Below are 13,346 nucleotides of genomic sequence, written 5' to 3' on the forward strand. Positions count from 1 at the left end.
TGGACAGTTTCTGTGCGTGTTTGTGGTCACAGCTATTCTGTAAGCATATCCCCAGTTTTTCATGATTAACACACTGGAAGCCATGCAAACACACACACACAGACACACACACACACGCAGAGAGTTGCATTAGTTCCCAGCCCAGCTGTGAGTGACTTCTGCCGAGAGGCAATTCCAGTGTAATAAAATCTATAGGGTGGCGGTGGCGGGGTGGGGGCGGTGAGGTTAATCCTCACTACCCTCCCTCCTCCTCAGCCACCGCCACCTTCCTCTCTCACTCGGCGTCCTGCTTCTCTCCATCTCCTCCCTCGTCCCTCTTCTCCTCAACTGACTGGCAATGATAAATGAGTCAATTATGTGTGTGTGTGCACGCTGCACTGGAGAAAGGGAGCGGATGGGGCTGTTATTACCTGTTGCGGCTGGGGGTAATGTTGCGGTATTAATCATATTCTAATTTTCCTCCGCCAAACGAGCCCCCCATCACCACCAACGCCACCTCCGCACACTCTTTCCCGCAGCACCCACCTTTAATGTCCCACCTCACCGCAACCCCCCCAATCAATCTATCTGCTGCCCGCAAACAAGTTGGCGTAAACTGCCTCAGGCCCAAAATGTACTAGGTCTCTTTGGAGGGAGGGGGGTGGGTGTGGGTGTTGGGTGTGTGTGTGTGGGGGGGGGGGGGGGGGGGTTGAGGTCAGTGTATTTCTGTGTGCGGGAGATGAAGAGAGTGCTGCAGAGGTAACAAGAAAGGTGTTTGTTTGCTTGGACCTGAGCGCGTTTAGAAATGGTGTGTGCGTGTGTGTGTGTGTGTGTGTGTGTGTGTGTGTGCAAGTCTAGCAACTGACATCATCCAAATTTAGGAGACATCGGGGACCAGTTTGGGTGTGAGGAGAGATGAGCAGACGAAGAGGACAGACAGAAATATAGGACACGCGGGAGCTGTGTTTGGCTGCTATCACCTCAGATACATTTTTGTGTTTGATTGCATTAGACTCCACGCCAGGCCTCGGAGTAAGCAGCATCCCGAGACGCTCGCAGACAGCCACAGGTCACGTCCCGAACACACGCGCAGACGAGCGAAACAGAACCGCCACACTTGATCCACTTGAAACAGAAACTTCAACTTCAGTCAAACTTGGCAAAGTTTGCGGTTCAAATTGAAGCAGGGGACGGTCAGATCCAAAGACAGACAGGCTGGCTGGCAAATGGGAAAGCAAGAAAATGAGGATGAATGGATGCTACATGGATAGACTGAAGAAGAGAAAGAGGGAAAGACACCTCGGATGTGCCTTCCTGCCTGCAGTCTTGGCTGAATTTCAGGCCCCGAGCGTGACTTTGTCTATTTCTGCTCTGCTCTGAGGTGATAATGGGCTGTCAGCACCCCGGTCACCCTGCTCCCTCCTCCCCAGTGAATGATGGAAACAGGAGGGGTGGGGGGCAGAGAATGAGTAGGGAATAATTTGTTGTAATGTTGCTAATTACACTGTGTATTTTTTATATTTTGGCGTGTGATACAAATCAAAGCGGCCAACCTATATTGTTTCCATTCTTCTCTGTGTTGCAGTTTGAAACTGGAGTGTGAGAAACTGGCTACAGAGAAGACTGAAATCCAGAGACACTATGTTATGGTGAGACACACACACACACACATCTTTCCACATTTACTCACAACAAGTGCAGTGCCAAGTCCCCTGAATCCCTTTCATCTGCTAACAGCTGCCAAACAACACCCAGCAAAAACCACACACAAGACCACACACAAACACATATTAGCGAACTACAAAATAAATCCAAATTTTAAGTTTTTTTTTCGATGGGAAAGTACGGGTGCGTTTGTGTTTAGAGAAAAATAAAAATGTGTTTTATTTTATCCAATAAGAAAACTCTTTATTAGAAATACTTTATATTCGTCGAAGGAGGAAACAGATTGGCAGAAGTGATGAATGTCTTAAAATTGTCTTGAATGTGAATTTAAGGGGGTTTATTTGGACTCTGTTGGGATCTTTTTCATTCATTGATTGGAGCTGAAAGTGATCGCCAAAACTGGCGTTACTCGGAGCGTTAAACGTCTCACCAGCACAGCTCTGATTGATCACTTCTGTTCTGGTGCTGCTGCGTAAAGTGCCCAGTCATCGCAGATATTCCACTAAGTCTGAAACATTTGCATCTCATCACAGAAATGAGAGCAAGTTATAGAAGCTGATGCAAGGCTGTGATTTGACTAGCAGAAAAAATCTGTAAATCTGGGCATGACAACAAGAGTAACAAAGCGTAAAAGCGGTCCCTCTACCTCCGTGCTACTTAGAGGTACGACTGATTGTGAAGGATACATGATCAGCAGATCTTTTTCCAGATAAAGGGAAGGCCAAAACTCTTTGTCTTCTCTTTTTTTTTGCTCTTTTTTAGTCTGCAAACCTCCAGCCTTGATTTACCTGTGATCAGAGCCATAAACAACCACAGCTTACAGAGTGTAGGCTGCCCAGAACCCGCTGTGCCAAAAAAGAGCTATGTGGCAATCTTGGCACAGAGCGGGGGGCTTGAAGCAGGGAGGGGGATTGAAGTTTTAGCAATGGGGAGGAGGGGGTAGCTGGCATCAAGCACAGGCCAGGTCTCTTTGCTGGCTGATGATTTGGGGGAGTTTGGATGTTGCTTAGCAACAGACGAAACTTGGCAAAGCAATTGCCAAGCAGAGCTGCCAGCTGCCAGGAAAGGCGTCTTTTATGGAGGCTTACAGGCAAACACACACACACACGTGCACACGCGCCTTGAAAACACACACTCACAGCAAAGCATGCACACAAAGCACATAGATACACACGCCTACACACTTTGAGTCTTGTGCTAAAAACACATACACCTGCACAGACACACACGCAAACACACACATGTGCGCTAACTGCCAGGAAAGATGTCTGGAGAGAGAGGACCCCTGCCATCTCCTCTCCCATCCTGCCAGCCTGTTCTGGCTGTCCAACTGCCAATCTCATCTCTCCACAACCAGCCACGCTGAAAAGCAAATGTCAGCCTGCCACTTTTCAAGGCATCTGACTTTAAAATGTTCTCCCTTTCGGTCCATCTCTGAAAGAGAAGAGGGGGGACTGAGTGAAAGAGAGAGATCCTCACCTGTCTTTCTCTCTCTGCCGCTCTCTGGCATTCAACACCTCGCGCATTCCTCGCAGCTCCTTGTACTTTCGGGTAAAAGCCAGGGTCAAATAGCTCATATTAGACATGATTATTGCAATCGTCTGCCACCTTCCTCCGCCCGGTGACAATTTCCCTCCCCCGCTTTGGGTTTCTGGCTTCCGAAACACGCCTCAGGGTCGTTTTATTGCCATTGACTTTCAGCAGATTCAAGGTGAAATTAGCGGCGATGAGCTTTTAGGGACACGCGGGCACTTCAGAGTGCTCATGCTTGGCCTAATGTCGGGAAACTGGGAGCAAAGGAAAAGGTTGCGAGTGGTCTGGGAGTGTTGATTTGTCTCAATGCTTTTGTGTAAGAAAATAAAAATAGGTATTCTTCTTGGGTATACACTTGTCTAGAGAATATTTGTGTTTTTCAGGTGAGACAGAAATATACTTTTTATATGTTATTGAATTAGGCTTAAAGTCTATTTGTTTATTGATCCTGTGAAAATGCCAGGACTTACAATACTTTTGACTTAGCAGCCTAGTTTGCAGCAGTGTATTTGTTGGGCTGTTTTATCACAGCCTTATTGGTTTAAGGCTTTTAATGAGAGTTGGCGAAAAGTATAAACTGGGTTTATTTTATGTTAATGTCTGTTTTATCTTTCAGCAGATGACTTGTTTCCTGCAGTGTATCCATGGGAAACGATTTCATTGTACATCCTGTGTTACCCTTGTGTTTCAGTCTCTTATTCTCTACGTTCATGTCTATTAACCGATATTCTCCTTTGTTTCAGTATTACGAAATGTCCTACGGCCTTAACATTGAAATGCACAAACAGGTGAGTCAGGATTCTCTCTCTTTCTGCACGCCCACCATCTCGAAGCTTTGCATTTTTCTCTCGTATTACCACTTCTTCCTTCCTTTGCCCTCAATCAGCTCGAAAACTGTGAGAATGATTTTTTAAGGAAAATCTCCCGTCTGCTGCTGTTATGTCAATCCTCTCTGTGATGGACTTGTAGAGCGGTGTTATGCTGTGGAGGTGTTAATAGGATCCACAAACAGAATTCATTTCTCCACCACAGACAGATGAGAATACTCTGCCCTTCCCTCTTGCCCATCATAAATCCCCGTCTGTTATTCCCTCCCTCTGTCCTTTTCGATTCTCTCACTGTCGCCCTACTTCTCCATCCCATCTTCCTTTTTTTTAAAATATCTTTTCCCTTCAATTTATGTCTTACTGTATCTTTTTAATGCTCCCCGCGCTTAATCTCCATTTCTTCACCATCTCCGTCGCTCTTCCTTTTGATTGATTTCTCTTTCTCTTTATCTCCCTATTTTCCGTGCACCCTGTCTCCACCTCTGTCTCCTTCTAGACATACAGTCCATGCTGAATTTCACTTTAAATCAGGTCACTGCCTTCCTGCTGTCTGCTCTCTTTCCTTCTCTTCGTTCATTTCGCCATCTCAATCGCTTTGCTTTTGACATGCTGCTGTCCCCCCACCCCACTCCCACCTCACACACACACACACACATGCACACGACACCACCACCACTTCCCAATCTCGATTTTCCTCCTCCGCCTTCCTTCTGTTCTTCTTTCTGTTTCTCTTCTCCCTCCTACATCCTTCGTTCATTGGCTGTCATTTCCTCAACCCAATCTGCCCTTTTCCTCCTCCTCCTCTCCTTCCTCTGCCTCCTCTTTCCATTCCCCCTCTCTCATTTTGTCCTCCCCTCTTTATCCTCTTTCTCTCGATTGCTCGTGTTCTCTCCTTCTCTCCCTTTCTCTCGCTCTCCCTCCTGAAGATGTCATTTAGTAGTTGGAGCTCTCTAACAAGAAATCATTGTGTCTCCCTTGGGGTGGGGGGTGATGGATTCAGAGGATGGAGGGGAGAAGGGCAGGAGTAGAGGGGGGGGGGGCACTCTGGCTGGCTGACAAATGGAGAGTAGAGGGAGGGAGAGAGGTGGGCAAGCAAGAGGAATGAGAGAAAGAGCATGAGAGAGGAAGAGCAAGAAAAAGGAAGGGTGGAAGTTCAGTCCAGCATCAATAAATCACTTAAGAGAGAGAATGGGGTGGGGTGAGTGTGGCGATGCACACAAACACACTCACATGGATTCTCACACATGCGAGCGCACATCCACACAGAACAGGGTCTAGCTGTCAACAAGATAAACAGCCTGTGGCCATAATGATGTTGTCATGATCTCTGCATGCATATCATTACTGGCCCTAACGGCCTTGTTGGGCCTGCCGCTAAACATGATTTTGCGTGCATGCGTGCGTGCACACGCGTGTGTGCGTTACATTACATGGCGGAGCTTGTAACACTGATTACTGTGCTAATATTAGGGAGGGATGAAACGAGGAATAGATGGATGGAAAGAGCGATAAATGGAGTGGGATGGAAGGAAAAAGGGAAAGAGAAATGGCGGTGAGTTGGGGTGGGGGTGGAGGAAGAGTTTGCTGTTGGCTGTGTAGTAGAGCAGATCGAGACAGACACACACCCACAGCGAGAATCACTGACCCCCAGCAGGAAACACACACACACACACACACACTCAAGCATGCAAAATGCAAACACACACACAGACAAACAGACATGCAAGGACACACCAGGAACACACGCACACACACAAGATGGTGAGTCGGGTGTGTGTGCACAGACACACACGATGTGTGGGCTGGCCGTGGCCACAGCAGATGCTGTCCATGAATATTTTAGCCAAACTCTCTGGCAGAGTTTCCATTTGCATGGACCAGATGTAAGCAGCTGAAATATTTACCACACTGGCCCTGGGAGAAACAGGCCACAGCCACACTGTGTGTGTAACCTTCACGAGGGCGTGCGCGTTCTTTGTGTTCATGCTGAATCTTGGCCGTGCGAGTGTTTGTGTGTGTGTGTTTATTCATCAGAGTGACAGTACCTTTTTTTCTCTTTTAGACGGAGATTGCCAAGCGGTTGAACGTGATCTGTGCTCAGCTCATCCCCTTCCTGTCACAGGAGGTGGGACACACACACACACACACACACACACACACACACACACACACACACACACACACGATGTGTCACATTCAGTCCTCTTTCGTTTCTCTCCTGCGTGAGATCGACGCACACAGGAGGTGTGCACATACATACACATTTATCACTGTCACACACAGAGCTGCAGACGGACGGAGCACATTCGTTTTCTTCAGCCACTAAAATCAAACAACAAATACTATAAATTATACTTGTTATGAGTTCACTATTGAGGGAAAAACAGACTAATTATCCATACCTGCCCTTACTGACGCCTTGATTTGTTCCACAGCACCAACAACAGGTGGTCCAGGCCATGGAGCGCGCCAAACAGGTGACCATGGGGGAGCTAAATGCTTCGATAGGGGTACGTGGGCTCCCCCCTCTGCCTCATAGCGTGTGTACCTTATACTCCAGCATTTTTATTTTTCTTTCTGTTCTTTTCCTTTTAGTAAGAATATTCATTGGCCAGCTCTAAAATATGTTGATTTTTTATTTTTGTTTTGTAAAAAAAGACTATTTTTGACTATTTATGGTGTCTGACAACCACCTAAAAAGGCCCAAAAGTCATAAATTTAAATTATGTCCCAGGTAGTTTGTTTGGAATTCAGATGCAAATTCAAATCATGGAAAATTTGGCCTTGCTTTAAAATCACTTCCCATCCTTTTCAATTTGACTGCAAAGCTTCCCGTATTAAAGAGCCACTCCCTTGACCTTAACATGCCTCCTCTCGTGCACATCGCAGCAATTAGTTCCCTTCTTTTCCTTCCTTCTCTCTTCCTCTCGATCAATTCCTGTAACGTAAGCTCGCGCTCGTAAGTCACCCGGATATTTCTGTCTCCTCTTTTTCTGTTTCTTTGTGTTTCTCGTTATAGCAGCAGCTTCAAGCTCAGCACCTTTCCCAGCACGCCCAGGGTTTGCCAGTGGGCCCACACCCATCAGGATTGCCCCACCCCAGCCTGGCCCTCAGCAGCGGGTCCGGCCTCCTGGCCTTGTCTGGCGCTTTGGGCGCACAGCTCGCTGCCAAGGATGAGAGAGCTCACCTCGAGGCGGCCGCAGCCGCCGCCGCCGCCGCCGAGCATCACCGAGGTACAGCAGCGGCGCACTTCTCGTTTCAATTAGTTCAAAGAAAAACACGTGAAAGTCCAGATGAGTTGACGAGCTGGATTACATCTCGCTGGGTTAGCGGCAGAGCAAACATCAGAACGCGCTCTATGAACTCCGATGATTGCCTTTTGCTTTGGAATTTTGGCAGGGCGCCGCTGCTGATCGCAACACCCCTCGGGGATGTTTTCCCACTGAGTCATCAGCTGCAGCGCGATGTATAGTGATGGCATGTAGTCTGACGTTTGTGTCTTTATGTGTGTGTCTGTCCGTCCTGCTGTCCTCTGACTGGATGTGCTTCTGCATGGAACGAACAGATCGTGAAGCAGGACCAGTGAGTACAATTTACTACGCAGTCACTTGTTTATTATTTGTTGATGTTTTTTCTTTATTTACAATTTCTTTTACTGCAGACACATTTTCCAGTATGTCGGCATAAGTAAACATTTCCTTCTTGCACGCGAGCACAAAGGCGACATGTTTTTACAGCTCTCCTCGTTCTCATTTAACAACAGTAACGTAGCTTTTAGCACAGAGTCGGCTATAGAGGAACCACTATGATAACAATTTTTATGCCAGCGCTATAAAATATTTATCTGACTGGGTTAAAAAAAAATAGTATCAGTGCCAAATCATGCTTCGACCACTCGGCACTCTTTTCTGCTGCCTTCAAGAAAACTTGAAAGATTCTTTCTTCTTCTCACTGAGCCGGCCAATCGATGCAGCCTGATATTCTTCCACATTCATCTCTGCAGCTTATGAGCCTGACATGATTTATGCAGTCCCTCTCACCTCATTATCACCCTCTTCCTTCACGCATATTTCTCCACTGCTCTGTCCTTCTTACCTTCATCTCCTCCTCTTCTTTGCACTTCCCTCCCGCTCGCTGCCTCTCCGTCTCAATTCCATCCTCTCTGCCCTCTCTCCCTCCTCTCCGCAGAGCTCTCTGTCCAATGGGGATAAGGGTCGCCCAGCAGACTACCTCAGCAACGGCAAGAAGAGGAAAGCTGATGAGAAGGAGTTCATGACAGACTATGTGAGGACGCTTTCATAACGCTCTTAAATGTTTGAGCAACTGTAAGAAAGTTCCACAACTCTGCCTCGTCAGATAAGACTGGCGGTGTCTGCGTAGCGAGAGGCCGGCAGACTTTTAAAAAGCTGCTCTTTCTTCCAAAGTAATTGAAATAGTTTCACTTTCTGCTGTGCTTACTTTGCTGCCGGAGTAATTGCGAGAGATCAGATATATCAGACCTTGAGAGGATTTGTTTTAGCGAGAGATAAATGCCTCCTTTTATCCCGAAGTTCAGAATTATCGACGTGTTCAAGACCTAAAATAAAAACACAAGCCTGTTCCTGAGAGGATTTCACATGTCCGAGTTAAGAATCTCGAATTAATTACATTTCTATTGCTTATTGTCCACGTTTACTGAACTCAGCACCTTCACCGGGTATTAATCAAACATTTCCCAAACGCAATAAACTACAAAGAGAGAAACTTGTTTGCTTGTGACTTTGTGTGTCGTATATTTCTACATGTAATCTGCATACATCAGACCGCAGAGCGGGAGTGTCTCATCTCACCTTCTTTCTCTTTCAGGGCAGCGATGCGGATAAGAGTGATGATAATTTGGTAGTAGACGAGGTTAGTAGGCGGCCGCCGGCCTCTGTTTGCCTCACTTGACCGCTTTCATCTGCATACATCATGTAAACATACCCAGCAGGAACACATGAATAGTAATTATACTAATCCCTCTCCACCCTCCTTCACCTCCACCTGTCCTCATTTAGCAGCACAGAGCTCTAAAACACAAAGGTACACAAACGCCACCGTGGTTCAAGCTGTCCTCGTTTTAAAAAGCCTCTTGGTTAGAGATGTTTTTTTTTTCTTCGAGTTATGAAAAAGTGGAATAAAATAATTTATTCACAGCAAAGATTAACAAAAAAAAAAACAGTCAGCACATTTATTCTTTATCTTAAAATTATGCAAATAAAAGAATAAGCATCAAAGCAAAACGATGAGCTTATATCGGCTTTTAAAAATGTTGCGTTGGTTTAAAATAAATTATAACAATAGCAGCAGAAGTAGATCTTCCAAGTTTATGTAAGCAGTTAGTTTCCACTAAAAATAACACAGATGAAATCTGTGCATCTGTCATGTTGGGTCATATATCTTACACATCTTCTGCTGCCACAGTTGTTTTATGAGTCGCTTCAAATATGTAGCAGCGAGGCTTAATTGGGTTACGAGGCCATTACAATGGCACGCTCCGACCGTTCGGTGTAGGACCTCCATTGAAGCGATGACCAAAGATTTCACAGCGATTGTTCACCTCGCGGGTCGTCTTTTATCTTCAAAACCCCAAAATAAATTCTTTGTTTTGCAAGGTGTGAATGCAAAAGACGCGTCTTTACCGATTTGACTTTACCTACTCAATGGGGCAAAGGATGAGGACGTCATTTACACCTGAAAGCATGTCAGCCAAACATTTTTCACCTTCTGAACTGGCAGAAGAATTACAGCAAGAGAAATTGGTTTCGTTCGTTGTTTCCTGGCTTTTTTTGGAAAACATAGAAATTGAGCCTCTGTTTGAAGTCGGGAAAGATTTGACTTCTAACTTCTGTGTTTTTCAACTCAGGATCCATCGTCGCCCCGCAGCGTGCAGTCCTACTCATCCCGGGAAAATGGTTTGGACAAAATGCCCCCGTCCCGTAAAGAGGGTCCCCCGCAGGCCAGCCCCACCTCCCTGGCCTCATCCAGCAGTGCCACCTCCCCGTCCCGTGGCAAAGAGCCCCCACAGGTAGATAGACACAATGTTTTATCTCAATGAAGCCCTATTAATATATTAATTTAACGTAGAGTGCATTTTATTCAGCTTTTCTCTTCATGATTGATAGTTTGTCTCTATGTTATTTTGTTGGATGCTCCCATCCCAAATTGGTCCTGTCCACTCTTGATCTTTCTTAATGTCATCTTGTGTTTTATTTCCCATCCTTCTTCCTCCCTGTCTCTTTCCTTTTGTCCTTTATTACTAAGATTTAAAACATCCTTTTTCCTGTTCCACTCTCCCCCAGAGAGAGAAATCCAGCACTCCAGGTATGAAGCCAGGGACCCCGATGTCTCAGGAGTCCAATACCCCAGGACCAAGCGGACCCCCACAGTTCAGACCTGTCCCCGGCAAGCCTGGCGTCGACCCCCTCGGTGAGAACGTCCTTAGCTTTCTTTAATTCCCCTAAAGGGCGCATAGCCTGTGCTTTACTGCTAAAACCCTTCACCGGACTTCAGGGAGACTGTAGATAAAGTGTGAGGCGGACAGCCGAGGACACCACGGACGAGCAGTTCTTGTTGTACTGTTTCCTAATCCTCTTGGAGTGTGCGTACACGCTGCTCAGAGGATCCATTAAACATATGAATCTGTATCTGCAGAGCCGGGCGTTTAGCTCTGTTACATTGGCTTTGTTACACGAAATGTTTCTAGCAACATGGGGCTGCAGTAGTTGGTATGGGTGTCAGCCAGCTCCCCACCACCCACCACCATCTGGACTTAATAAGCAGCTGTGGGCAAAAATATTCTGTGTGCCTCACTTTTTAAATGGAAAGATTAGGGGAGGTGATGGACTGTGACTGTGAGCTGCTTCATAATGAGCCTCCATCTATTCCAGTGTATCATCTCTTTTCTCTTTCCTCACGTCACCTGTTAGCCTCTGCTCCGTTTTCTCTCCGCACACACATTTACACTATTATGTATGCATGCATGCGCCGGCGTAGGTGCACCTACACGTGCAAATGGTGGGATGTAGAGGATGCTAATTTGAGCGCACAGAGACGTACACGCCGTCCTCCTGCAGGATGGTAAGCTGGCCAGCAGGGGTCAGTAGTGGTCTAGTGCTGATATCATCCAGCCTTTTGTTGCAGCTTGTTCACAGCCTGTCAGTCACAGCTGTCGCTTGCTTTAAAAGACTCTGCAGAGGGAGTCACCTTAATAACACGTGGATGTTATTCCAACCTATGTGGGAAAAAAATCAAAATTATATATGAAGCTCAGGTCTCATTCAGTAATTTTGCCACCTGACTAATCCAAAACAAATCATCTTTTATTTTCTTTCTTTTCCGTTCAGCTCTTGGTCTGAGAAACCCCCTGGCGGTGCAGGGAGCGTACCCACCGGGGGCTTTTGGCCTACCCCCTCCAGGGGTGAATGGGGACCTGCCCGGGGCTGCGGGTTATGGCGCTGGTCTCCACTTGGTTTCCCCCCAAATGAATGGAGCTGCAGCGGCGGCGGCAGCAGCTGCCGCAGGCTATGGACGGTCCCCTGTGGTGAGCTCGACGCTCTGCACATAATTTGTCTTTGCAGTGTCACTGTCATATGTCATACCTCAGCATATAAACCAGTCAGAGGGCAGAAAGAGGGATATATATGGAAAAGAAGAGAGCAGCTGCATTGTCATTTTTAAAATCTACGGGCTCTGCTCTTCAGAAGTCATATATGTCATCTCGTTTTATTTTGATCTTTCAGATTTACGCTGCCTCTGTTTGACCAATTTTAACAAATTAACTGTGATCTCTTCTGTCCTCTACCATGAACCCTCTATTTTACTTCATAGTCTTCAGTAGGGATGGGTATCGTTTAGGTTTTATCCAATACTGGTGCCAAACCGGTACTTTTGAAACGGTGCCGGTGCTCGAACCGGTGCTTAAAGAATGGAGAACACAAAATTGGTCCAAAAACCTCTCATGTTCAGCTGTTTTTTTGTAAAAAGATAACAATGTTAGCCTTTTCTGCAGCTATAGGGCATATATGGTATCACTCTGGGCTGGAAGCAGTGCTTAAACAATGGAAAAAACACAAACTTTGTCCAAAAACCTCTCATGTTTAACTGTTCCCCTCTTTTTCTTTGGTCATTTTAGCCTTTTTGGCCAGGGTGAAGGGAGTATCTGCCATCAAACAAGAAGACAGCTGCATGTAACTGTGATGGTGTTTGCTAGTTCACCTTACATGCATTAATTTAACGTGGTTAGCCTACTCAACGTAAATTACACACGAACAACATTAAGCGACTCACGCAGAGAAGAACGGCTGCTGCATCATCATCATCCTCATCATTTCTGCTACACTGGCAGGGCTAGGGGCCAGGACTCTCCTCTTCGGGTTTTTGGGGGATGTTGCTAACTCCTGGTCCGATAACAGGCACCACACCTGCAGTAGATGTGCTCGGTGTGAGGTCTCGCAGCAAGCTATCAAATACGGCGCATTTTTCGGCTTTTAAAAAAACGCTATGCGTCGCCAGGTGTTTCATTGGATTTGAGATGTTACCTCCTTTGACAGTATCACAGTATCAGCTTAAAGCACTTGTTGCAGCTGCTGAGTTTGCATCTTTTGCTGTAAAGTACAGCCAGACTTTGACCGCTTCGCCTTGGACATTTTAATCTGTAGCTCTGCTCTAAAAGAACGTACGTACCTGGACCCGCCTACTATCCTCGGAAACGTAAAATGATTGGCTAGAATCTAAAGTGTATCACATCTCAGGGAAAAAAAGCACCGAAATGTGCGCTGCTTTTCGGTCTGGTTACTACCGTTTATGTCACAACCGGTGCCATCATGGCACCGGATACCGGTACCCATCCCTAGTCTTCAGTATTATTTTCTTCCCTATGTTGACTTATCTCTGACTCTTCCAGGTGGGCTATGAGTCTCCACACCCACACATGAGGGTCCCTGGGCTGCCTGCCAGCTTGCAGTCTGCTGCCTCCGGGAAACCGTGAGTTTCCTCTTCCTTGGTTGCTATCTTGCAGATCTTCTCCTGTTCACTATTAACGGCACTCAGAAGCTCAGTTTGTCCTCAGAGTTCAGTCACAAAGCTTTAAGAAAACAAAAGATGAACAATTAGAGATTTTGAAGCCTTTTGAGATTTTAAACCTTCGTTAGGCCAAAATGTAAAGCACCAAGGCATTTTTTTTTAATTAGAAAGGTGGTGTTCATGCATTAAGAGCTTGTAAGTGAGTTCATCCTTAAAGCATTTGAGAAATGTCTTTAAAAGTGTTAGCAGTGTGCCTCGTTTCAATTTCTTGTAATATTTCTTACTTTCACAGATGAATAG

General features: G+C 46.2%; 1 protein-coding gene across 7 annotated transcripts in view; it reads left to right on the forward strand.

Moving 5' to 3' along the window:
- The window catches only part of tle2a (TLE family member 2, transcriptional corepressor a), a 40,803-nt gene that overhangs the window by 22,815 nt on the left and 4,642 nt on the right, over window positions 1-13,346 (forward strand). For 2 of the 7 annotated variants that reach the window (XM_085152385.1, XM_085152391.1), the window contains 12 exons: window positions 1,565-1,628; window positions 3,921-3,965; window positions 6,067-6,129; window positions 6,440-6,544; window positions 7,024-7,237; window positions 7,570-7,586; window positions 8,193-8,288; window positions 8,850-8,894; window positions 9,889-10,050; window positions 10,325-10,451; window positions 11,369-11,565; window positions 12,928-13,007. In XM_085152385.1, coding sequence (XP_085008511.1) covers window positions 1,565-1,628; window positions 3,921-3,965; window positions 6,067-6,129; window positions 6,440-6,544; window positions 7,024-7,237; window positions 7,570-7,586; window positions 8,193-8,288; window positions 8,850-8,894; window positions 9,889-10,050; window positions 10,325-10,451; window positions 11,369-11,565; window positions 12,928-13,007 — 1,215 coding nt within the window. The remainder of the gene's footprint in view (window positions 1-1,564; window positions 1,629-3,920; window positions 3,966-6,066; window positions 6,130-6,439; window positions 6,545-7,023; window positions 7,238-7,569; window positions 7,587-8,192; window positions 8,289-8,849; window positions 8,895-9,888; window positions 10,051-10,324; window positions 10,452-11,368; window positions 11,566-12,927; window positions 13,008-13,346) is intronic. The other 5 variants (XM_085152386.1, XM_085152388.1, XM_085152390.1 and 2 more) reach the window with 5 other exon arrangements.

This window comes from Neolamprologus multifasciatus, chromosome 23, assembly GCF_963576455.1.
Source record: "Neolamprologus multifasciatus chromosome 23, fNeoMul1.2, whole genome shotgun sequence".
In the NCBI taxonomy this organism is placed as follows: Eukaryota; Metazoa; Chordata; class Actinopteri; order Cichliformes; family Cichlidae; genus Neolamprologus; species Neolamprologus multifasciatus.